Source organism: Cucurbita pepo, chromosome LG13, assembly GCF_002806865.2.
Source record: "Cucurbita pepo subsp. pepo cultivar mu-cu-16 chromosome LG13, ASM280686v2, whole genome shotgun sequence".
In the NCBI taxonomy this organism is placed as follows: domain Eukaryota; kingdom Viridiplantae; phylum Streptophyta; class Magnoliopsida; order Cucurbitales; family Cucurbitaceae; genus Cucurbita; species Cucurbita pepo.
Genome location: NC_036650.1, coordinates 7,479,090 through 7,502,900, shown reverse-complemented (window position 1 = coordinate 7,502,900; position 23,811 = coordinate 7,479,090). Strand labels below are relative to the sequence as shown.

The window sequence follows — 23,811 nt, the reverse complement described above, 5'->3', positions numbered from 1 at the left end:
TTATCAATTTCTCGTACCCTTAACCCTTATGGAAACACATCAAATGGTAGAGAAAAAAAATCTATCAGAACAATAAATTTAGAAGCATCAACAATATGTCACTACAAAGACAGCAGTTGAAAGAAGTGAAAAGGAAACATGCAGCCATCAGTCACCAAGAACTCACTAAACGCCGAAGCAAAACAAAACAAATCAAGAGGACCATTGTTCATAATGTTCAGACCACAACAAAGAACATAACTTAATTTAGCTCATTGAATGGATGCTGCGGCAGCTCATTCTTTCTTCTACAGAAATGGAGGAAGTATCACCCATCTGCGTGGATACTTTGGCCTTCCCTCTTTCCCATCAAACAGCTGCAGATACCAAACAAATGTTCAAATGAGAAGTAAAATCACTATAAAGAGCCTCTAGCAAGATCCAAACATGTGATGAGAAGCTTAAGAGAGATGTTTAGAACAAGGGAATCGCACGTTTCGAGTTTAGAGGTGATTTAACATAGTATAAGTTAGACGATACCTTCTTGAGGCGACGGTGCTTTGCGAGGGCCCAGTTCGTCATGATAAGAGTAGCAACCACAAGAAAGACATAACCAGCAACAGTCTGTGTAGCTATATTGAAGCCGACCCACTGATATATCTCTGTTGTGTAATTTGCACATGTCACAATGTTGAACAGAAACCCCTTAGGGATTTGATATCCCCCACTGCCCTCAGGGCTCCGCAGTTTTCTCAGCAAGATATGACAGTAGAAGTTTGACACTTGACACACCAAACCAAATGCAAACCCAATCTTCATTTGAAGATCACTAACAGGGGTATAAAGTGGGTGATTCACATAATATGCAATATACGAGCCAAACGACCAGTAGTAAGCACAGTTCCGAAACACATTTGAGAGCGGTGAGGTTGCGTGGCTGAACCTATGCACGAAAAATGTTTCCATGATCCGTTTGAAGTAATGAAAACACCAGTAGTACATTGCATACGTCTGAACTGGATGGATGATACGTTCTGCATTGTAGCCAAAGAGCTGATATACAGGGAAGTAGTAAAAGATGGGGTAGAGGATCAAGGGACCTAAGTATTCCCAGAAAAAGAGTGTACGATACAAAACTTGCGGGCCCAAGTCCTTGAAGACGACCGATATGTTGTCCGAGTTGTCGCTACAATATTCTCTAAGGCTTTTCTTGTAGTTAAGAACAGTAGGCCTCTCCTTTGAACCAGGTTGAACAGGAAGAGTTAACCTTTGCCTAGCAGGGTAGAACTTTTTGGCTGTTTAAAGAATGAAACAAGGAAATCATATAGCTGCACTTTACATAAAGAAATGATATCGATTTACATGCTACGTCCTAATAAGAAGTCGTAACAGTAATAACAAACGGCCCAAGCCTACTACTAGCAGATATATCTTCTTTGAGCTTTCTCTTTCGGACTTCCCTCAAAGTTTTTAAAACGCATTGCATCTGTTAGGGAGAGGTTTTCACGCCCTTATAAAGAATGTTTCGTTCTCCTCCCCAACCGATGTGGGATCTCACAATCCACTCCCCCTTTGGGACCCAGCATCCTTGCTAGCACACGGCCGCATGTCCATCCCTTTCGATGGCTCAACCTCCTCGTTAGCACATCGCCTAATGTCTGGCTCTGATACCATTTGTAACAGTCCAAGCCCACTAGTAGCAGATATTGTCCTCTTTGGGCTTCCCCTCAAGGTTTTTAAAATGCGTCTGCTAGGGAGAGGTTTTCACATCCTTATAAAGAATGTTTCGTTCTCCTCTCCAACCGATGTGAAATCTCATATAGACAAAATCAAGTCTTAATTGTTTTAGATTTCTTTTTGTTTTTCCACAGTAAATGTCATTAAGGTACTTTATGTTTAATCCTAGCAGACAACAAGAGAGCCATGTCGAAGACGAATCGAAGGAGGAAGCTAAGACGCCAAGTTCAGATTCCATTGAGCCTGAACCTGTCAGTTCTCTAGCCAAGACACTAGAGAACCGAAAGTCCTATGCAATATAATCAAGAACAATAAACATACAGTTGGAAAAAGGCAGAAAAGACCAGCATACTTAGTAACAACGTTTTAATTCCTCAACAATTCCACACCCAAAAGCTTAAACTGCCAGGCTAGTTTAAACTTAATCTTTTAAGATTCATCCATGGCATATCAGCAACCAAAACATAGCTCAACTAATTAACATATATGTTGTTGAACTAAAAGAAAATGAATCTGCAAACTCCAGTTCTGTCAATTACTTCAATAAGAATGCAAATCTAAGGTAATAAGAGCATGTGAGCAGCAATTAAAGGAACCATTCTACTAGCTTACACTCACTTCGCTTATAAATCGCATCCTGTAGATCAGCCACCGAAGCCTGCAAAACACAAAACGAAAATTTCCATTAAACTCAAAGTCCCATATTCTTCTCGTCCTGTCTTCTTTTCCAAGAATCGAGAAGGGAAGTGGGAAAGAAACAGTAATTCAATCAAATTCCAAACACTTACAGAGTCGCTCAGTTGAATGCCCCCCTTAACAATCTCTCTCCCACTGCGAGAAACCACCGAGACCTTCATTTTCGCAGCCAAATTAGAGAACCAGTTGGGCAAGTAAGCCTAATTTTTAAAACCCAGATCCCGAAAGAGCAGAACAAGAAAACCCAGAACCAAAAAATGGTTATGTGATGTGATCCCAAGTGGGTTTTAATTGAAAAATGACGAAAGTTTGAGGGTTTGAAGTGGGAGGTTGGGAAGTAGGGTATTAAATGGGGTGCAGTTGGGGTAGGAGAGCTAATTCCGATGAACCGTGCCGCTAATCATCTCCTTATTACACAAATCAACACAGCGTTCAATCTGGAAGGCTGGCGGCCGACAACCAACTGAAGAAATTTATGAGGATGGGATGAACGGGAACCTAAATTCTTAATTGCAGCAAAATTTTGGTATGGATTAGTGAATTTGTGGCTGTGTAATCACTCCAAAAATCTAGAAGAGCAAATGGCAAGTGTAGAGAAAATATCTATAAGCAGCCAACCTCATTTATAGTCAGCCCATCTTGCATTTATGCAAAAGAGTATATTGATGAACATAAAAAGGGTTTCGTTTCAAGTTAGAAAAACATTAGAAAATTTGAGATTTGATCGAAATTGGGTTAAGAGTAATAACAATTTTCATATAAGACGGTGGATTAAGCTAAGGAAAGTTTAAACATTATTTAAAATTTAGGTCATATTTGATTTGGGCCAATTTTGGGAGATTGGTGCCGAGCTGGGCCGAGGGAAGTTGGCGGGCAGATTGAATTGCGGAACCCTATGTAGCGTAATGTACTTGGGAGTCTCCTGAGTCATTTTACGGGGAATTGAAATCTTGGTGGTGGGTGTTGAGCTGAATCATGGCTCGGAAATTCGGCGGTGGGTTGCGCCCGACTGGAACTCCTTCAGTGGGTTGGTCCTTTGTCGTCGTCGTCTCTTCGCTTCTCGCCGGCGCCTCCATCGTCCACAACATCTACAAACCAAATCTTGTACGCTCCCTCTTTCTCTCTCAATCTGTTCTGTGCATATATCCGTAGAGCGACTCTTTGATGATTGTTCGTTGTCGGAAATATAGTCATGTGTCTGTCGATTGGTGGTTTGCCATGCCTGTAACCTGTTCGATGAAACGCCCACCTTGTATTTTGTGCCTATTGTTTTCTTCTTTGATTATGAGCTTTCATTCTCTGTTTTTGATCAATGGGGGGTTCGGAAAAATTGTCCTGCTATGTTTTCTTGATATTAGATATCAATTTCAACTTCTGAGTTTCTTCAGAAATCCATTTGGTACCGTTTGCAATTTAACTTGACAATGCCTGCAACCTGCTCGATGAAAGTCCACCTTGTAATTTATTCCCACTGCCTTCTTATCTGAGTATTAGCCTGTTATTTACTGCTTTTGATCAATGGGTTTAAGAAATCAAATATCAACTTTTTCCCTTTTTCCAGAAATTCCAAGGATCACCGATCCGTTCTCTATTTCTTGCTTTTCTTTTTTGTTAGCTGTTCATAAAAAGTTCAATTTTTTCTGTTCATACATTTTTGGTATCGTGTTGCTTCATCCATTTGTCTTGTAGTCTCCCAGTTTCTAACTTCTTATCGTTTTAATGTTCTTGTAGACCTTGCCTCCAGTGGATGGCGTCCAAGCGACCAGCAAGAAAGACCATGTTTAAAATCAATTACTTTATAACTTCATTTCTTTTCAGTTTTCAGCAGTTTTCAGTTACATGTTTCTGTTACATGTTTTTGATGTGAAAGTTCTCTACTGTTCGGAATGGAACAATAGAGTGTTTGTTATAACTAGGGTGCATTCTCCCTTTTGTTAGTGTGATTCTTTATAATTCTCAGCTGCTTTACCTTGTTCAAGAAAAGAGCGGAGCGACTTCACCTTTTGCATCGTTCAATTAAAAAGAGATAGTGAAACCCATATTTACAAGGTTGAGGATTTCATTGACTCGTATTTTTGTTCATGTTCAGGATTTTGTTCGTTTACTCGACTGTAAAGTTCAGGTCAAGTAATATAAGTTTAGGAAGAAGAAGTTTAGGAAGAAGATGAGTTAGAAAGGTTTAGGAGAATTAACGGTCTTGCCTACGAGTGGTATGACAATCTCAAGTCCGGGTTCGTATCAAGCTGGAAACAGATGCAAAGGGTCTAGGCAAACACTCGGGTTAGCAGATCCGCTTACGAAGCAAATCAAACCAAAAAGTCTTCAAGCTCCCCAAATGACTTCCCTAGATGACTTCCCTGCTCTTCCTGCAATCTTCTCAATCCACATAGTCACAATTCTTTCTCTTTAAGGTATCACAAAGAAATGGCGATCAATCCAAGCCATCCAGAGCATGAACTGTAGCCGAAGTTTTTCCTGAAACCTTACACCTGCAAAGCGTGCATGGAAAAGTGGGATTTCGATCTTAACAAAGCCTGTATGTTACCAACACAAAATTCACCTTCGAATTCCTTAGAACCCCACCGAGAGCCTGCCACGACGGATGCAAAGGGAACTGCGACGCCTGCAAAAAGCCAATCTATGGCGTTGTGTACCACCGCGAGAAAGACAACTTGGATCTCCACCCCTGCTGCCCAGAACTCAAAGGCAACTGCATGTGGTGCATGAGGAAGAGGCTTAAAAAGTTTATAAATGAGAGATATAAGGAACTCTCATTGCTGCTCTCCAATCACCTATCCCTTCCTTTTCCCCTCCACCACAATCCAAACACAATACAGATCAAAAGCTTCCGACCTGTTAATCCAAAAATAAAATGAGAATTTCTCTCCACTCAAATGGAGTTAAAAGTTTTTTTTTTTAATAAACTCACCCTTAATTCGTCTATTAGTCTAACTTTTCAAAAATACACAAACTTTCAAAAGTCACGTTAATACCTTCAAACATTTTAAAAAATGATCTATGAGTCAGAGAAAGATGTGTCAATTCATATAGTGATAATAAGAACATAACTTTTTTTTTAATACTACTTTTAAATTTTTATAAGTATTTTTTAAAATTAAAAAACAAAAATAAAAATAAAAAGTGTTTTTGAGAGTGGAAGCTCAAGGAGTATTGTGAAATTTAAAATAATAATAATAATAATAAAATAATTTAAATTTTAAAAATTCATAGCTTTAACTAAAAAATATTAAATATAAACGTACCCCCACAAACTAAAAGGAGTTGGCAAAGAGGAAGGGAAATAAACCGCGTAAAATCCCAGTGTTCAGAAATTTCATCCAAATTCATATGTTTTTCTATGCATAAAGGAGGAGGAAAATAGCTTAAAAGTTTTTGTCCCCAATTTCACCGCCTCTGAGCAACCACAATATACAATGTAATAGAACTAAGATGCTAACATTATTTATGGATGGTCGAACCCCCAGTCCACAACAACTTAGCGAAGAAGATAAAAGCACGGCGTAAAATGAAAATCCCAGTGTTTAGAAATTTCATCCAAATTCATATGGAATTTCAATGCATAGAGACGAAGAAAAATACCTGAAACTCAATGCCTTCGATTTCCTTTTTATATATAGCCACGCATTCCATTCTGCATATTCTCAAATCTCTTCTCTGCTCTGCTCTTTTCCCTGCACCCAGAATTGTTCTTGTTTTTTCTTTTGAAGGCAACACAGAGAAATGGCGATGGAGACCTTGCGTAATCCAAGCCACCAGATGCATGAATTGGAGCTGAAGGAGTATCAGAAACCTTATTCCTGCGATGGCTGCAAGGAAACAGGCTTCGGCCCTCGATACCGATGCGATAAATGCGATTTTGATCTCCACAAAGCCTGTATGTTTGCACACAATGCACCGAATTCCCATGAATTCTTTCCGGGCTCCACCTTTGAGTTCCTCAGAAACCCACCAAAATGCTGCCACGAGACCATAGTAAGGTGCGACGCTTGCAGAAAAACCATCAATGGCTTCGTGTTCCACTGCGAGGAAGATGACTTGGACCTCCACCCATGCTGCCGAAACCTCAAAAATAGTTACCAAATTGAAGACGTGGAGTTCAATCTCCACAAGGAGGTGAAAGGGAAGTGCATGTGGTGCAAGAGTAGGCGCCCCAAACACGGCGGCCGAGGCAATGGGTGGTCCTACATCTCTGACTGCGGCAACTACCATGTTCATGTGGCTTGTGTTACTGAAATGGCTTTAAATGAATGGCACAGAAGCGGAGGAAACACTGCTGAAAAATCTTTGGCTCTGAATATGAATCCGAAAGAAATTAGCCGTCGGAAGAATGGCGGAGGAGGTAACAAGATGCTGAGAATCCTCGAGATCTTCATCCAGACCATCGTTAGTATCATTCTTGGAGATCCCACCATGATTCTAGCCTCCCTTTTTGTCCAGCTGATTACATGAAACTTCTTGAATTTTGTTTCGCCTTCTCTTTCTCAATTGTATTCTATCTTTTCTTTTACTTCAAAAGCATTGTAAAGCTATGTTTGAATTTCGATTGTGTGCCTGCAAATGAACAGATCATAATAATGTTGCTTCTGTATTATTAATGGATTATTTTATTGAAGATTTTTTGTATCCGTGTCATTTTACATATAAACAGAGAGGCAAACGTTTGTTTCAAAACAGAAAAACAGAAATAAATAAAGTAGGTTACAGAATTTTTCCAAAAATGAAAAGGTTAACCTAATTTCATTAACAGAAATACGAAAAAGATGCAACTTATCCCCAAATCTTCTGAGAATGGAGGAACTAATAAAACTAAAATCGGCAGAACATCACTGATTTCAAACAATGCATAAGTGGTTAGAAACCAATCGTCCATTTCCCAAATCTTCGATCAAAATCAAAGCAACACTGAAAACGATCCAACCGAACTGGTTCGGATCTTCGTGTCTATCTAGTAGATAGAAACAAGTTACCTGCTGTTGTCGTGACCGTGCAGGGATGGAAACGAACTCCCATGGCAGACTAGGATCGAAAGCGCCTGCTGCGGCACTCCCGATTCCCGATCAGCGAAGGACGATAGCGGCGAGCCGATTGTTAATAGATGAGAATAGTTGGGGCCATGGGAAAGGGGAAATTGGGCTTGGGCTCAAGTATATTAATGGGCCGTTCGGAGCGTGGGCTCGGTTTCCATTGGGTTTCACTTGACGGTTTGGATTTAAACTCCATAATTTCTGAAAATTATTATTCATTTTATTTTAAAAAGATTAATTTTAATTTGATTAAATTATAAATTTTTCTGTGTTTGATAAATTTTTACTTTCAAACCCTAATTATGAAATTTCTAACATATATCTATATTTGTATATTTATTTATAATTAATTAGTCATCAAAAATAATAATAATACCGGGTTTGGATTAATATCTAAAACAATTTTAAAAAAAGTAATTCCAAACGCGTCATATATTAATTTGAGAAAATGAAAGTAAGAACATGAACAATAATATTAGGGAAGAAAGGTCTTTGATTATTATTTCCGACTACAAAAATATTGATAATTATTTCATAACAAAATATTACTAAGAGCATAGAGACAAAACAAATTTAAATGTCTGTGTCGATGGGTCCTATTCCAATTCCAACGACTCTCATTTCTAAAACCCAGGACATTTATAGAAAATTTATAAATGTCTCATTTCCAAAGTAATACAATGAGGAGTATTAGTTTGAATTTTATTTATAGATGTCTATTTAACTCCGAATACACTCTTCATTGATATGAGACCTTTTGGAGCCCAAAGCAAAGCCATGAGAGTAGACAAGACAATATCATACCATTGTGAAGAGTCGTGTTGTCTACTAAATATTATTGTAATATTGAGTGAAATTTGAATCAAAACACAGATTATATAAATAAACCCCATTAAAGAAATATAAAGTAGCATTAAACATAAACGTAGGTCAACGTGAGGAGGAAGTTCTAGAAGCGGAAGAGAAGTGTAGCGCGTACCAGTGTTAGAGGAATTTCGTTCAAATTCATATGGAATGTCAATGCATGGAGTCGGAGAAAAGTAGCTGAAGATCATATGCTCATTAAATATGCCACACATCCCATTCTGCATATTCTCAAATCTCTTCTCTGCTCTCTGATCTTTTCCCTGCAGCACACAGAATTGTTCTTGTTTCTTTGTTCTTTCCAAGGCAACACAGAGAAATGAATATGGAGAAATGCGCAAAGTGCAGGGAGTACCATGTTGATGTGGATTGTGTTATTGATATGGTTGTTGATGAATTGGACAGGAGCGGAGAAAACACTGCCGGACAATATCTCGTTGTGAAGATGAAGATTAAGATGCAGCTGAAAGAAATTAGTCGTCGGAAGAGAGGATGTAAAAAGATTCTCAAAATCCTCAAGATCTTGATCAAGACAATCGTAAGTATCGTTGTTGGGGATCCCGTCTCGATTCTGGCCTCCCTCTTTGCCGAGCTATTTGAATGAAACTTCTTTGCCAAGCTGATTGTAATAATTCTATGATTGAATTTCGATTGTGTGCCTGCAAATAAACAGATCATAGACTCATAGTAATGTTTTGCTTCTTCATTATCAATGGATTACACTACACTATTTTGTTTTAACATTTTTGTTCCCCTATCAATTTACATATGAACAGAGATTGATAAACTAGGTTACAGAATTTTTCCAAAAATAAAAAGGTTAACCAAATTTCATCCACACAAATACGAAAACGATGTAACTCATCCCCGAATCTTCTGAGAATGGAGGAACTAATGAAAGTAAAATCGGCAGAGCATCATGCATTTCAAACAATGCGCAAGCAGTTAGAAACCGATCGTCCATTCCCCAAATCTTCGATCAAAATCAAAGCAATGCCGAAAACGATCCAACCGAACCGGTTCGGATCTTCTTGTCTATCTAGTAGCTAGAAACGAGTTACCTGTTGTTGTCGTCATCGTGCAGAGCTGGAAGTGAACTCCCATGGCAGAATAAGGATCGAAAGCCTCCGCTGCACCACTCCCGATTCCCGATCGGCGAAGAACGATGGGGATAGCGACGGGTGGAAGCTTGTTAAGAGATGAGAGTAGTTGAGAAATTGGGCTTGGGCTCAAGTATATTAATGGGCCGTTGAAGCGTGGGCTCAGTTTCCAATAGGTTTGACGTGACAGTTTGGGTATCAAGATTGGGCCCTTCAAGTTCATACTTCACCTTTTTAAAAAATTATTATTGATATTTTAAAAAGATTATTCTTTCCCTTCATCTCAATTTTAATTTAACCTTATTATAATTTTGTCAGTATCCATCCAAAATCAGCCGACTCCGTTCATTAAAAGTAATAATTTTATAGGTCGTTAATTTATAAAGCCGTAAAAAAGTCATTTTAGACAGTCATATTAAATATAAAATTTTAATATTGATTTTAGTCAACTAAATGGAAAAAGATTGATATTTATATTAAATATAAAAGAAAAAAAAACATAAAGAACGACAAAAAAAAAAAAAAAAAACAAAANTTGAAATGGTCAATGGGATTAAAAGATTTTATAATTAATACATACATTAAATTAACTAAATGGGATGGAGGTTGGGAATTATATTACTATATCCTTACCTAATAAATAAATAAATATGATATTTACTTTTTTTAAAAATATATATAAATTATATTAAAAAATGAAATTAAATAACCTATTTTGGGGAATTTTCAATACAGATGAAGACAAATAATTAGATAGCAAAAGCCCCACAAACCAAAAGGAAGGCTTAGTAAAATATAATATGTAGCGGGTGAAAATTTCCCACTCAAATGCTTAGAAATTTCATAGCAATTGCTCATTTAAATCATTTGAAAAATACAAAAAGATGGAACAAAACAGCCTATAAAACCCATCAGAATTTTAATTTAGTTAAAGAAAGAGAAATGGCGAGGGAGGAGATTCTCCGACATCATCCAAGCCACCCAAGGCATGTTCTTGAGCTGAAGAACTACATGGAACCATACACCTGCAATGGGTGCAAGGAGAAGGGGTTTGGCCCACGATACCGATGCGAAAAGTGCGATTTTGATCTACATAAACCCTGCACTTACGATCGGGTTGTGTCAGTTTCGCATGAATTTTTCCCGGGCTCGAGGTTCAGGTTCATGAGAAATCCCCCAGAACCGTGCCACCCAGAATGCAGAGTAAGGTGTGACGCTTGCAGGAAGAGCATTGAAGGGTTCGTGTTTCATTGTGAGGAAGATGACTTGGATATCCACCCATGCTGCTATGACCTGAAAAAGAGCTACCGATTCGAAGACGTGGAATTTAATCTCCACAAGAAGGTGAAAGGGAAGTGCATTTGGTGCAAGAGGAAGAGCCTTGAAGATGGCAGTGACGACAATGGTTGGTCGTACATGTCGGAGTGCGGGGATTACCATGTTCATGTTGCTTGTGTCGCTGAAATGGTTTTAGAAGCATTGCCCCATATCCAGAGTAGCAGCGACGACAACAGCATAAGGAGCACTACTAGTGCAAACGGCAGCATAAGGAGAACTACTAGTGCCGGCGGCTCCAGCATAAGGAGCGCTACTGATGCAAGCGGCGGCTGCAGCATAAAGAGAACTACTGGAGTAGCCGACGGTGGCAGCATAAGGAGCATTACTGGAGAAGGCGACGACTGCAGCATAAGGAGAACTACTGGAGCTGGAGCTGGCGGCAGCAGCATAAAGAGAACTACCGGAGAAGGCGACGACTGCAGCATAAGGAGAACTACGAGAGAAGGCGGCGGCGGCAGCATAAGGAGCACTACAGGAGAAGGCGACAGCTGCAGCATAAGGAGAACTACTGGAGCAGGCGACGGCTGCAGCATAAGGAGAACTACTGGAGCAAGCGGCGGCGGCAGCATAAGGAGCACTACTGGAGAAGGCGATGGCTGCAGCATAAGGAGAAAGACTGGAGCAGGCGGCGGTGGCAGCATAAGGAGTACTACTAGAGAAGGCGACGGTTGCAGCATAAGGAGAACTACTGGAGCAAGCGGCGGTGGCAGCATAAGGAGCACTACTGGAGAAGGCGACAGCTGCAGCATAAGGAGAAAGACTGAAGCAGGCGGCAGTGGCAGCATAAGGAGCACTACTGGAGAAGGAGATGGTTGCAGCATAAGGAGAACTACTGGAGCAAGCGACGGTGGCAGCATAAGGAGCACTACTGGAGAAGGCGACGACTGCAGCATAAGGAGAATTACTGGAGAAGGCGACGGCTGCCACATAAGGAGAATTACTGAAGAAGGCGACGGCTGCAGCATAAGGAGAACTACTCGAGCAGGTGGCGGTGGCAGCATAAAGAGCATTACTGGAGAAGGCGACGAATGCAGCATAAAGAGAACTACGGGAGCAGACGGCGATGGCTGCAGCATAAAGAAAACTACGGAAGCTGGCAACCGCAGCATAAGGAGCACTACTAGTGCAAGGCAACTTGTGGCTATGAAGGATAATCCGAAAGAGATTGAGGCTGGACGGCGGGCGGATGGAGGAGGCAAGAAGTTTGGTAAAATCGTGAAATTCATCATCAAGACACTTATTAGTATCATTATTGGCGATCCCACTATGATGCTTGCCTCGTTGTTCTTGGACCTACTTCCATGAAACAATCTTATTTTCTTCCAAGTCTTTTCGTGTTTTTTCCTGTCTTCATCTCTGTGTTTTCACTTCTTTTTTTACCTTTTCATTGTGCGTTTGTGTGAGGAATCCTTTCATTTCATTTCAGCTTTCTTACCATCCTTCCTTGTGTGCTAATGAATCAAATCCTCAGGTACATAACAGAAAAAATCTAAAAAATATTTTTAAATTAAAAAAAAAATATATCTTTGGGTCTGAATATGAATCTGAAAGAAATTAGCCATCGGAAGAAAGGCGGAGGAGGTAACAAGGTGCTGAGAATCCTCAAGATCTTCATCCAGATCATCGTTAGTATCATTCTTGGGGATCCAACCACGATTCTGGCCTCCCTCTTTGTCCAACTGATTGCATGAAACTTCTTTGACTTTTGTTTCGCCTTCTCTTCCCGAATTGTATTTCATCTTTTCTTTTACTCCAAAATCGTTTGTAATACTATGTTTCAATTTCGATTGTGTGCCTGCATATGAACAGATCATAATAATGTTGCTTCTTCTTTATCAATGAACTATTTTATTGAAGATTTTTGTTCCCCTATCATTTTACATATGAACACAGAGAAACAGAAACGCAAATGTCTGTTCCAAAACGGAAAAACAGAAATAAATAAAATAGATTACACAATTTTTCCAAAAATGAAAAGGTGAACCTAATTTCATTAACACAAATACGAAAACGATGCAACTTATCCCCAAATCTTCTGAGAATGGAGGAACTAATAAAACTAAAATCGGCAGAACATCACTGATTTCAAACAATGCATAAGCGGTTAGAAACCGATCGTCCATTTCCCAAATCTTCAATCAAAATCAAAGCAATGCTGAAAACGATCCAACCAAACCGGTTCAGATCTTCGTGTCTATCTAGTAGCAAGAAACGAGTTACCTGTTCTAGTCGTCATCGTGCAGAGCTGGAAGTGAACTCCCATGGCAGACTAAGGATCCAAAGCGTCTGCTGCAGCACTCCCGATTCTCGATCAGCGAATAACGATGGGGATAGCGGCGGGTGGAAGCTTGTTAGAGATGAGAGTAGTGAAAAACTGGGCTTGGGCTCAAGTATATTAATGCTTCACCTTTTGAAGTGTGGGCCCAATTTCCAATGGGTTTGACGTGATAGTTTGGGTATCAGGATTGGGCCCTTCAAATTCATGCTTCACCTTTTAAATCCATAATATCTCTCTCCATTTATATAAAAAAAAAAATATATATTATTGATATTCTTTCCCTTATCTCTACTTTAATTTAACCTTACTATAAATTAAATTATAATTTTTTCCGTATCTATCCAAAATCAGCCGACTTCATTCATTGAAAGTGCTTGAATTAATTTGGGATTTTACAATTTGGGATTATTTACATGTAAAATGCTCGATCGATTCGATTTTCATGAAATCTCATACCAAATGTAGAGAGTAACGAGTATCAGTAAAGACGTTAGATCTTCAAAGAAAATGAACTGTAAGATCCTACCGGTTAGAGAGGGGAACGAAACATTATTTTAAAGAATGAGAAATATTTTAAAATCTCCAAAAAAAAAAGTCCATAAAAAAAAGTGAATAACATCTATTACACGTGGATTTTTGCCGACTTTAAGTCAACCATTTTTTAATCAACCAAATTGGAAAGATTGATTTTTATATTAAATATAAAAGGAAAATAAAGTCTTTAATTATTATTTCCTTAAAGCCGACAAGAAACTAACATAAATTTAAATGTCAGTTCACATTTGAATAACACAAGCCGTGGGGTCTTACTACCACAACTCAACTACTAAGTAACAACCATTTCTTGAAATGGTGGATGGGATTAAAACATTTTATAATTAATACATATATTAAATTAGAATATAGTTATCAAAATAATTGTAATTAATATTAGTTCGGATTTTGTATATAAATGTCTATTTTAACTCTTGGCCTTATGTGGGGTACAGAGATTATATTATATATATTTACTAAATAGATAAATAAATAATTTTAAATGTTACATATTAAACCAAAGTATAATATTAAATTTTAAATTTTTAGATATTATATTATATTATATTTTTGGTTATTAAATTTATTATAATGTTTTACATTAGATAGCATTGTAAGCAACCCCACGAAGTAAAGGAAGACTTGGTCACGTGAAATTCCTCATTCAAATGCTTTGAAATTTCATCTCAATTGCTCACATAATGCATTTGAAATATGCAAAAAGATGAGCAAAACAGCCTATAAATCCCATCAACTCCATGTGATAACACAGTATTCTTAATTTAGTTAAAGAAGGAGAAATGGCGACGGAGGAGATTCTTCGTAATCATCCAAGCCACCGGAGGCATGTTCTAGAGTTGAAGAACTACATGGAGCCATACGCCTGCAATGGGTGCAAGGAGAAGGGGTTCGGCCCACGATACCGGTGCGAAAAGTGCGATTTTGATCTTCATAAGCCCTGCACTTACAACCGGGTTGCGTCGATTTCGCATGAATTTTTTCCGGGTTCGAGGTTCAAATTCATGAGAAATCCACCAAAACCGTGCCACCCAGAATGCATAATAAGGTGCGACGCTTGTAGGAAGACCATCAAAGGGTTCGTGTTTCACTGCGAGGAAGATGACTTGGATATCCACCCATGCTGCCGTGAGCTTAAAAAAAGCTACCGAATCGAAGACGTGAAGTTTAATCTCCACAAGAAGATGAAAGGTGAGAAATTCTCTATTTATAATCATTAAATATTATAAAAATATTTAATTATAAATATTCATATTATAATACATATGATAAATTATAATTGACGACTGAATATAGGTAAGTGCATTTGGTGCAAGAGTAAGAGGCTTGAAGATGGCGGTGAGGACAATGGGTGGTCGTACGTGTCGGAGTGCGAGGAGTACCATGTTCATGTCGCTTGTGTCACTCAAATGGCTTTAGAAGCATGGTACAAGAGCCAGAGCTGCAATGGAGGAAGCAACAGCATAAGCGGCGGCAGCAGCGGAATGAGGAGCAGTACTAGTGGAACGCAATCTGTAGCTGTGAAGTTGAATCTGAAAGAGATACAGGCACGACGGCGAGCGGAGAGAGGAGGCATAGAGAAGTTTTGGAGAGTCGTGAAATTTATCGTCAAGACAGTTATCAGTATCGTTATTGGCGATCCCACCATGATTCTTGCCTCGTTCTTCGTCGACCTGCTTACCTGAAACAATCTTATTTTCTTCCAAGTCTTTTCATGTTTTTGCTTCTTTTTTTTTACCTTTCATTTCATTTAAGCTTTGTTTCAAATGTGCAAATTAATAAATTAAGTCTTTTTCTTTAACCATGTCCGTCTCTAAATTAAATAATTTTAAAAAATATCTCTAAATTTTTAAATAATATTTTAAATTTAACACTTTATTTAAAAAATTTATTAGAAAAAAATAGTCTATTTTTAAATTAAATGATAAAATAAAAAAAGAAAGACCACCTTCTCCCACTTAATTTTGGGTCTTCGCCTTTTAATATTAAAGTTATTGGGTTGATTTATTATTAATTATTTTAATTTTACAAAAGAAAATTGAATTTTTAATTTTAATTTTTAAATTTTGGAGTTAGTTTAAGGAATTTCCCTTTCTAGCTTGGTGCGGAAGTTGTCCCAAAAGCACCACACATCAAGGTCAAGTATTAATTAATTGGAAAATAACGTGTGAAAAACGGAAATCTTTGTCGAAAAAATGTCGTCATTCTTGTCGTAATCTTAATTAAATTATATTAATATATAAAAATTGTGTTCCAAAGTACAAAGAAAATTCACCCTCTTTTCATTATATTAACAACTCTTAAATTTTGGATTATAAAATAATTATTTACTTTTGTTTCAGAGTTAATTGTTTTTATTTTTTTTAAATTCTTTTACAATATTTGTTTCCCTTCATTCTCAAATTAAGATTGATTTGATTTCTCTATTTAAATATTTGAATATGAATCGTGTTCATATTAACTTGAATTAGAAAAATAAAATGCATTTCTTTGTATAAAATAATTAAATTAAACCTAAAATACTATATTTAAACTATTTTAAAATTAAGAAGACTTATATATATATATATTCTTTTACTATAAAATCGAGAAATTTGATATAATCAATTTGTCTTTGAAAATTTTAGATTAATTCTTAAATTTTAAATTTTAATTTTGAATCATGTCTGATATATTTATTTACATTAAGTTTTTTTTTTTTTAATTTAAAAAATAATGAAATTTCAAACCTCACGTAAAACTAAAATTTATGAAGAACACAGTTAAGAGGCAAACGGACGCCGACAAACCAAACGGGAGTTTCACAGTAATTGGAATGACTTTTGAAAGAAGTTTAGGCGAATGTGGGCCGAAAGATTCTTGTTGGGCCGTTTTAAAAGTTTAGACAAATGTGGGCCGAAAGATTCTAGTTGGGCCGTTTCAAAAGTTTAAACCAATGTGGGCCCATTTAGCTCTATTATTGATATTTAATATAACTTTAATATACACGAATATCATAATAATTAATTATAACTTCAAATTACTATAAAAAAATTAAAATATTTAAACACGATAATATTCCCATTTTTATTTGTGAAATTGACTAGGTGAAATTGGGATTGGAATCAACCATATTAATGGGCATTTAGTTATATATATTTTTTCTTATATTATTTAAAAATATATTTTTTTTTCTTATATTTCTTTTACTTTAACCAATTTTATATATTTTCTTATATTTTTTCCTCTGAGAATTCAAGCAATATTTCAACTAAAATATTTTTATATTTTTTTTTTTCTTATATTTTTTCAATATATATATTTTATTTTCTTATATTTTTCCTACTTCATCCAGTATTCAGCGGTTATAGTTACGATGTTTAACTATTTATATATATATATATATATTTATTTATTTATTTATTTATTTATTGCATATCTTTATATATTTTTATTTCAATTAAAATATTTATTAGCTTTTCTTGTATTTTTTTTCTTATTTATCTTTCTTTACCTTAATCAATTTTCAAAAAATGTTAGGAGCGTTTTTTAATAATTATATATATATTATACAATATATTTAGACAAATCATTTTTTCTTATTTTAGTCAATTTTTAAAAAATGTTAGCATTTAGCGGCCTTTAATTTTATGATGTTGAACTATATATTTGTTTTTTTTGGTTATATACCATATCTTTATATATATATATATATATATAAAATGGGGTTAAACTAATCATTTTTTCTTATTTTCTTATTTTTTTTTTATTATGTTAACCAATTTTTAAAAAATGTTAGCACCGGTCTTTAATTTTATGACACTGTTCAACTAAAATATATATATATATATTTTGTTATGTTTAAACTAATCTTGTTTAAACTAATCATTTTTATTGTTTATTTAATTTCATAATATATCCTTATATTTTTTACTAATATATATATATATTGGTTATGTTAGGTTTAAATTAATCGATTTAAATTAATCATTTTTATTGTTTATTTAATTTCATAATATATCCTTATATTTTTTACTAATATATATATATATTGGTTATGTTAGGTTTAAATTAATCGATTTAAATTAATCATTTTTATTGTTTATTTAATTTCATAATATATCCTTATATTTTTTACTAATATATATATATATTGGTTATGTTAGGTTTAAATTAATCGATTTAAATTAATCATTTTTATTGTTTATTTAATTTCATAATATATCCTTATATTTTTTACTAATATATATATATATTGGTTATGTTAGGTTTAAATTAATCGATTTAAATTAATCATTTTTATTGTTTATTTAATTTCATAATATATCCTTATATTTTTTATTAATATATATATATATTGGTTATGTTAGGTTTAAATTAATCGATTTAAATTAATCATTTTTATTGTTTATTTAATTTCATAATATATCCTTATATTTTTTATTAATATATATATATATTGGTTATGTTAGGTTTAAATTAATCGATTTAAATTAATCATTTTTATTGTTTATTTAATTTCATAATATATCCTTATATTTTTTATTAATATATATATATATTGGTTATGTTAGGTTTAAATTAATCGATTTAAATTAATCATTTTTATTGTTTATTTAATTTCATAATATATCCTTATATTTTTTATTAATATATATATATATTGGTTATGTTAGGTTTAAATTAATCGATTTAAATTAATCATTTTTATTGTTTATTTAATTTCATAATATATCCTTATATTTTTTATTAATATATATATATATATATATATTTATTGGTTATGTTATGTTTAAACTATTCTGGTTTAAATTAATCATTTTTATTGTTTATTTAATTTCATAATATATCCTTATATTTTTTTTTAGTTTAACCAGGAAATGTACGTGTTTAATTTTATGACAATGTTAAATCATATATATATATTTTTTTTTTTTTGTTATATACCATATCTTTAAATTAATTATTTTTATTATTTATTTAATTTCATGATATATATGTATTGTTTATTTAATTTCATGATATATATGTATTGTTTATTTAATTTCATGATATATATGTATTGTTTATTTAATTTCATGATATATATATGTATATTTTTTTTACTTTAACCCATTCTCAGAGGATGTTGTATTCAATATCTAGGTCTTTTCAAGAAAGGTTGTATTTAGGGGTCAAGAAATGTTGTCAACTGGTAACCCATTTTCAAAGGATGTTGTATTCAACAAATGTTGTATGTAGAAGTCTTTCAAGAAATGTTATATTTAGGGGTCAAGAAATGTTGTCAACGGGTCTTTAATAAAAATGTTCACGTTCTTTGTTTTTTTTAATTGATTTGTGTATGTGAATATTTAATATATTTTATTAGAATTATAAATAAAAGTTAAAAAAAAAAAAAAAAATTGACAACCGAACCCAGATCCAACCTGAACAGAGTTGGGTTCTTAAAAGTTTTGGGTCCAGACCATATACACCAAAAATTAACCTAAATTTAAATTATATACACCCTAAAGTCAGACAAAAAAATTAATATAAATTTAGATTTGTTACTCCCACACTAACTAAAGAAATTGAACATAAAAAAAAAATTAAAAGAAAAAAATTAAAGTTTTTTTTTTAATTGAAAAGAAATGTTTTAGCCATGAAGGGAGGAAAAATGTTTTCCAATTAAAAATATTATAAGATTAAGGGAGGAGAGATTACACCAGACCTTTCAAACATTTCTCTTCATTAAAAATATTATAAGGTAGAAAGGGGAGGTAAAATATTATAAGTTAGAAAGGGGAGAAATGTAGAGGTTAAAAAGGAAGAAATGTACCGGTGTGAATACGAGTGTCTACTGCTTTGAATTTGTGAACAGGTGTGAATACGAGTGTCTACATCTTTGAATTTGTGAATCTTAATTAAAAATATTATATTTAGGAAAGGAAGGAATGTGTAGGTAAAATCAAACTATATGCGTTCGATTTATATATAGTCACATCCATTGTAAGCAACCCCAAACTAAACCAAGACTTGGTAAAAACAACTATTTGAGCAAAACAGCCTATAAAAACCCATCAACACACTATTCTTAATTTACTTGAACAAGGAGAAATGGCGACGGAGGAGGTTCTCCGAAATCATCCAAGCCACCGGAGGCATGTTCTAGAGCTGAAGAACTACATGGAGCCATACACCTGTAACGGGTGCAAGGAGAAGGGGTTCGGCCCACGATACCGATGCGAAAAGTGCGATTTTGATCTACATAAACCCTGCACTTACGACTGGATTGCGCCAGTTTCGCATGAATTTTTCCCCAATTCGAGGTTCAGGTTCATGAGAATTCCACCAAAACCCTGCCACCGAAAATGCAAAATTAGGTGCAACGCTTGCAGGAAGACTATCAAAGGGTTCGTGTTTCACTGTGAGGAAAATAATTCGGATATTCACCCGTGCTGCCGTGAGCTTAAAAGAAGCTACCAAATCGAAGACGTGAAGTTTAACCTCCAATGGAAAATGGAAGGTAATAAATTCTTTATTTATAATCATCAAATATTACCAAAGATATTTAACTATAAATAGAAAGTAATATTTACCAGGGGAGTGTATGTGGTGCAAGAGTGAGAGGCTTGAAGATGGTGGTGAGGACAATGGATGGTCGTACGTGTCGGAGTGCGGGGAGTATCATGTTCATGTCGCTTGTGTCACTAAAATGGCTTTAGATGAATGGTACAAGAATCAAAGCGGCGGCGGCGGTAGCACGAGGAGCACCACTAGTGGAACGCAATCTGTGGCTGTGAGGTTGAATCCGAGAGAGATTCAGGCAAGACGGCAGGTGGAGAGAGGAGGCATAGAGAAGTTTTGGAGAGTCATGAAATTCATCGTCAAGACAGTTATCAGTATCGTTATTGGCGATCCCACCACGATTCTTGCCTCGTTCTTGGTCGACCTGCTTACATGAAACAATCTTAGTTTCTTCCCAGGTTTTTTCATGTTCTTTTCCTGTCCTCAGCTGTGTGTTTTTTTTTTCTTTTTTTACTTTTTGATTGTGAGTTTGTGTGACGAATCCTTTCATTTCATTTGAGCTTTGTTTCAACCCTTCTTTGCCTCCAAATTAATAAAATAACTCTTTTTCTTCAACAATATCTTTCCCCAAATTAAATACATTAATATGATTTTTAAAAAAATAACTCTACACTTTTTAAAAAATAAACATAAATATTCCTTTTAAGATTATTTCTTCTTGCTTTAAACTTTTCCTAAATAAAATACTGAGTCATCGAGTCGTTTGAACGGTGTTAACATTGGTTAAATTAAAAAAAAATATATACACTTCTTTATATAAAGTAATTAAATTTAAACTAAAATACTATATATTTAAAGACTTATATGGTATAAAATCAAGAAATTTGATATAATCTATTTATCTTTTAGATTAATTCTTAAATTTTAAAACCAAAATCTCTACACTTTTAATTTTAATTTTAATTCTTAAAAGTTAAATGACTTATCAAAGAAGTTCAGACAAATGTGGGCCGAAAGATTCTTGTTGGGCCGTTTTAAAAGTTTAGACGAATGTGGGCCAAAAGACTCTTGTTGGGCCGGTTTGAAAGTTTAGACGAATGTGGGCCCATTTAGTTCTATTATTGATATTTAATATCTTTAATGTAGAGCAATATCTTAATAATTAATTATAATTTCAAATTGCTATAAAAAAAAAAAAAAACACATCTAAACATGATAATATTCCCCTTTTATTTCTACACTATAAAAATTAAAATATCTCCTAATATTATCTTTAATATAATAGATTGATTTAGTTATAAATTTTAGATTAAGTTGAAATAATTTAGGATCCAAATAATTAAATTTGATTTAAAAATTGTGTCCTAGAAAAATACACTCCATGAACATGAAACGAGAAAGAATTTGATAAAAGGGTGTCCGACAAAGATTGTGCTATGAATTTTGCAATAAATAAAAAACAAAACTAAGTAGGTTTGTGAGAAAGGGCAAAAGAGGAAAGAACAGAAACCACAGCACTGCATAGGAAAGCAAGAAGAAGAAGAGCCGCAGCGGCGTTGCCTTGGTCGAAAAACGAGTTCAACCAGTCAATATTGGCCTTCAAGTCTATGGTAGAACCCAGCGCCGCCGCCGCTCCCGCCAGCAGAAAGTACGACAAAACCTTATCACCGAAGAAGTCGAATAAAACACCGCCGTCGGTTTTGGTTATGAGACGATAAAGGGCTAAGGCTATTTGCAAGAGGTTGAATGCTCCTCCAATGATGATCGTCGCCATTGCAAACCTTCAAATTTTGATTTTTTTTTTTTCAAATTTAATAATAATAATAAATAAATCATGAAACCCAATAGAAATAAATGAAAATAAATGGAAATAAATAAATAAATAAATACCTATAGGAATTGACATTATGGAATTGAACCTTGTCATCTCCTACGGTCTTGGAAGTGGTTCCAAGAACTATGATGGAAATTAGGAGGAAGACGAAGGTGAGAACTCTGAGCACAAAAGAAGCAATTTTGGTACCCATTTTAGGTTCCATTTTTGTAATTGCTAATGAATTTAATATCTCTAACTGGTTCACCTTTTATAGCCCAAAAAATGCCCATTGCTTTTTGTTTCCACATGGAACTTCAATACGTGTAAAAAACATCTTTGAATATTCAAACAAACAGGTCTTTGTTCACATCATAAGTTAGACCAAAAAAATAACACCAACTTGCCTACTACTTCCTCATTTTTCTCCTTTGATTCCATTTTCTCCGCGTTGTTAACCTTTACCCACGTCTACGTCTTTGTTTTTCTCTCCGAAAAAACCCAAACAAAGTGTTAGAATAGTCCACTTTGAGCATAAGCTCTCGTGACCTTATTATGAGCTAGCCTCATATTGATAGTATTTCTCACTTGTAAACTCATGATCTTCCACTAAATCTCCAAATAATCCTCAACATAAAGAAGGAAAAGAATGGGACGTTCGTCCTCCGATTCGCTTGTAATATGATTTTTAGAAAAGGGTTTACATCGATTTTGTGTAAATGCAAGAAAAACTAGAAGCAATTGTACAAGTTGACTTTTGAGTATTGAAGCAAGTGGATGAAGAGGTAATAATGGCTACTTCCTCGTTATTGCTTTGACTTGGAATAAATTATAATGGGCAAAGTCTTTTAATTATTAATTTATAAATCTATTATATTACATTTTAATTTAACAAAAATTAATTGAATTTAGGACATGCACATACTATATTTATTGAATTTTAAATATATATTTAATAGGGTTATTAATTTTTAAAAAAAACTTTTAAGTTATCAAAATTTTATTAAATACATAATTAAAAAAAACTTATGAATATAATAATAAAAAAATCCTAGATTGTGCATGTCGATGGTTTACTTTTGATGAACTCCCAAGTGAACGTGGTGGGAAGGTTCACCGGCCGGAAATGGCGGCCAAGTCGTCTCTCCCAACACTTTTGTCAAATAACCAGACATGTTTCAAGTCGTTGTCTTTAAAATATATTTTATTCTCCTTTGACTTTTTCTATAGTTTGACCTACTCCCTCATTAATGATTCATAACGTTGTTAGATGGAGATTAAAATTCTCTAGCCTTCTTAATTAATAATAGCATGTTTAATTTAAAAATGTTTAATAAATAATTAAAGTTTTTTTATTTTATATTTATACGACAAGTTGATGAAATTTCAAATGTTTCCTAACACGTTTAATCAATCTCGATCATATGACACGTTTGCTGAAATGGAAGAACTTATTATAGATAAAATTAAAAGGATAATAAATGTATTTTAAATGAATTATTTCTCGTGATATAACTGATTATTAACCGATAAATGTAACAAAGAAGAATTCGAGGTTGGTTGGTATAAAATTTGTTAATCTTGTCATGTTTTTTTTTTAACGTAGAATATGTTTTTTAAAACTGTTTTTAAATTTTGTAATCTAAATAATACGGAAAACTTTTATTAAAATTTTAAATTGAAGATTTATATTTAAAAATAATAAATTAATAAATACAATATTTTATGTTGTAAACTCATTTTGTATTATAAATTAAATAAACATTGTAAAATAATATTTTTATAAACAAAAATGTTCACAAATTAATTATTTTATATTCAATAATAAATAATTTATAAATATATTTTATCAAACACTTATTTTGAACCATTTTTTAATTGATATCAAATTTTAATACTTGTACGGAACACTCGAACACTCGG

At 34.2% G+C, this 23,811-nt stretch overlaps 7 protein-coding genes and 2 long non-coding RNA genes across 10 annotated transcripts; 3 read left to right on the top strand and 6 right to left on the bottom strand.

Moving 5' to 3' along the window:
• Positions 1-44: 44 nt before the first annotated feature.
• On the bottom strand, positions 45-3,098 carry LOC111808372 (very-long-chain enoyl-CoA reductase-like). The gene is made up of 4 exons (XM_023694305.1): positions 2,505-3,098; positions 2,335-2,374; positions 520-1,274; positions 45-356 (listed from the first exon to the last, which is right to left on the bottom strand). The coding sequence occupies exons 1-4, from the start codon at positions 2,571-2,573 to the stop codon at positions 288-290; spliced, it is 933 nt and encodes a 310-aa protein (XP_023550073.1). The 5' UTR covers positions 2,574-3,098; the 3' UTR covers positions 45-287.
• A 122-nt stretch (positions 3,099-3,220) lies between these two features.
• LOC111808376 lies at positions 3,221-4,466 on the top strand. The gene is made up of 2 exons (XR_002817060.1): positions 3,221-3,516; positions 4,144-4,466. It is a non-coding gene; the product is annotated as an uncharacterized LOC111808376 (long non-coding RNA).
• On the bottom strand, positions 4,454-7,514 carry LOC111808373. 2 transcript variants are annotated; one of them, XM_023694307.1, is made up of 4 exons: positions 7,401-7,514; positions 6,013-6,984; positions 4,973-5,265; positions 4,454-4,901 (listed from the first exon to the last, which is right to left on the bottom strand). In XM_023694307.1, the coding sequence occupies exons 2-3, from the start codon at positions 6,646-6,648 to the stop codon at positions 5,251-5,253; spliced, it is 651 nt and encodes a 216-aa protein (XP_023550075.1). In that variant the 5' UTR covers positions 6,649-6,984; positions 7,401-7,514; the 3' UTR covers positions 4,454-4,901; positions 4,973-5,250. The 2 variants fall into 2 exon arrangements, with proteins under 2 accessions (XP_023550075.1, XP_023550074.1); XM_023694306.1 differs by having other exon boundaries at positions 4,973-5,122.
• Positions 7,515-8,176: 662 nt separating this feature from the next.
• Positions 8,177-9,676, bottom strand: LOC111808375. Its single transcript, XM_023694308.1, has 3 exons — positions 9,383-9,676; positions 8,677-8,980; positions 8,177-8,584 (listed from the first exon to the last, which is right to left on the bottom strand). Exons 1-3 carry the CDS (start codon positions 9,642-9,644, stop codon positions 8,509-8,511), a joined length of 642 nt encoding a protein of 213 aa, XP_023550076.1. The 5' UTR covers positions 9,645-9,676; the 3' UTR covers positions 8,177-8,508.
• A 1,215-nt stretch (positions 9,677-10,891) lies between these two features.
• On the bottom strand, positions 10,892-12,175 carry LOC111809314 (signaling mucin HKR1-like). The gene is made up of 2 exons (XM_023695755.1): positions 12,140-12,175; positions 10,892-12,052 (listed from the first exon to the last, which is right to left on the bottom strand). The coding sequence occupies exons 1-2, from the start codon at positions 12,173-12,175 to the stop codon at positions 10,892-10,894; spliced, it is 1,197 nt and encodes a 398-aa protein (XP_023551523.1).
• A 74-nt stretch (positions 12,176-12,249) lies between these two features.
• On the bottom strand, positions 12,250-13,093 carry LOC111808377. Its single transcript, XR_002817061.1, has 2 exons — positions 12,980-13,093; positions 12,250-12,554 (listed from the first exon to the last, which is right to left on the bottom strand). It is a non-coding gene; the product is annotated as an uncharacterized LOC111808377 (long non-coding RNA).
• A 1,278-nt stretch (positions 13,094-14,371) lies between these two features.
• Positions 14,372-15,275, top strand: LOC111809313. The gene is made up of 2 exons (XM_023695754.1): positions 14,372-14,780; positions 14,886-15,275. Exons 1-2 carry the CDS (start codon positions 14,372-14,374, stop codon positions 15,272-15,274), a joined length of 798 nt encoding a protein of 265 aa, XP_023551522.1. The 3' UTR covers position 15,275.
• A 4,389-nt stretch (positions 15,276-19,664) lies between these two features.
• Positions 19,665-20,511, top strand: LOC111809312. Its single transcript, XM_023695753.1, has 2 exons — positions 19,665-20,073; positions 20,150-20,511. The coding sequence occupies exons 1-2, from the start codon at positions 19,665-19,667 to the stop codon at positions 20,509-20,511; spliced, it is 771 nt and encodes a 256-aa protein (XP_023551521.1).
• A 903-nt stretch (positions 20,512-21,414) lies between these two features.
• Positions 21,415-22,128, bottom strand: LOC111809242 (CASP-like protein 4D1). The gene is made up of 2 exons (XM_023695661.1): positions 21,966-22,128; positions 21,415-21,856 (listed from the first exon to the last, which is right to left on the bottom strand). Exons 1-2 carry the CDS (start codon positions 22,112-22,114, stop codon positions 21,541-21,543), a joined length of 465 nt encoding a protein of 154 aa, XP_023551429.1. The 5' UTR covers positions 22,115-22,128; the 3' UTR covers positions 21,415-21,540.
• Between the last annotated feature and the right edge of the window lie 1,683 nt (positions 22,129-23,811).

Bases quoted from the DNA above. Each gene is read 5' to 3' on its own strand.
- LOC111808372 (XM_023694305.1), bottom strand. From the start codon at position 2,573: ATGAAGGTCTCGGTGGTTTCTCGCAGTGGGAGAGAGATTGTTAAGGGG. The intron at 2,375-2,504 runs GTAAGTGTTTGG...TGTGTTTTGCAG, and splicing joins GCATTCAACTGAGCGACTCT to GCTTCGGTGGCTGATCTACA. The intron at 357-519 runs GTATCGTCTAAC...TGGTATCTGCAG, and splicing joins AGCACCGTCGCCTCAAGAAG to CTGTTTGATGGGAAAGAGGG.
- LOC111808373 (XM_023694306.1), bottom strand. From the start codon at position 6,648: ATGAACATGGTAGTTGCCGCAGTCAGAGATGTAGGACCACCCATTGCC. The intron at 5,123-6,012 runs GTATTTTTCTTC...CACCACATGCAG, and splicing joins TCGAAGGCATTGAGTTTCAG to TTGCCTTTGAGTTCTGGGCA.
- LOC111808375 (XM_023694308.1), bottom strand. From the start codon at position 9,644: ATGAACTTGAAGGGCCCAATCTTGATACCCAAACTGTCACGTCAAACC. The intron at 8,981-9,382 runs GTAACTCGTTTC...GTTTATTTGCAG, and splicing joins CACGATGACGACAACAACAG to GCACACAATCGAAATTCAAT. The intron at 8,585-8,676 runs GTACTCCCTGCA...TGTGTGCTGCAG, and splicing joins ACACAATCCACATCAACATG to GGAAAAGATCAGAGAGCAGA.
- LOC111809314 (XM_023695755.1), bottom strand. From the start codon at position 12,175: ATGAAAGGATTCCTCACACAAACGCACAATGAAAAG. The intron at 12,053-12,139 runs GTAAAAAAAGAA...TCATGGAAGTAG, and splicing joins CACAAACGCACAATGAAAAG to GTCCAAGAACAACGAGGCAA.
- LOC111809313 (XM_023695754.1), top strand. From the start codon at position 14,372: ATGGCGACGGAGGAGATTCTTCGTAATCATCCAAGCCACCGGAGGCAT. The intron at 14,781-14,885 runs GTGAGAAATTCT...GACTGAATATAG, and splicing joins TCTCCACAAGAAGATGAAAG to GTAAGTGCATTTGGTGCAAG.
- LOC111809312 (XM_023695753.1), top strand. From the start codon at position 19,665: ATGGCGACGGAGGAGGTTCTCCGAAATCATCCAAGCCACCGGAGGCAT. The intron at 20,074-20,149 runs GTAATAAATTCT...AATATTTACCAG, and splicing joins CCTCCAATGGAAAATGGAAG to GGGAGTGTATGTGGTGCAAG.
- LOC111809242 (XM_023695661.1), bottom strand. From the start codon at position 22,114: ATGGAACCTAAAATGGGTACCAAAATTGCTTCTTTTGTGCTCAGAGTT. The intron at 21,857-21,965 runs GTATTTATTTAT...CAAAATTTGAAG, and splicing joins CATAATGTCAATTCCTATAG to GTTTGCAATGGCGACGATCA.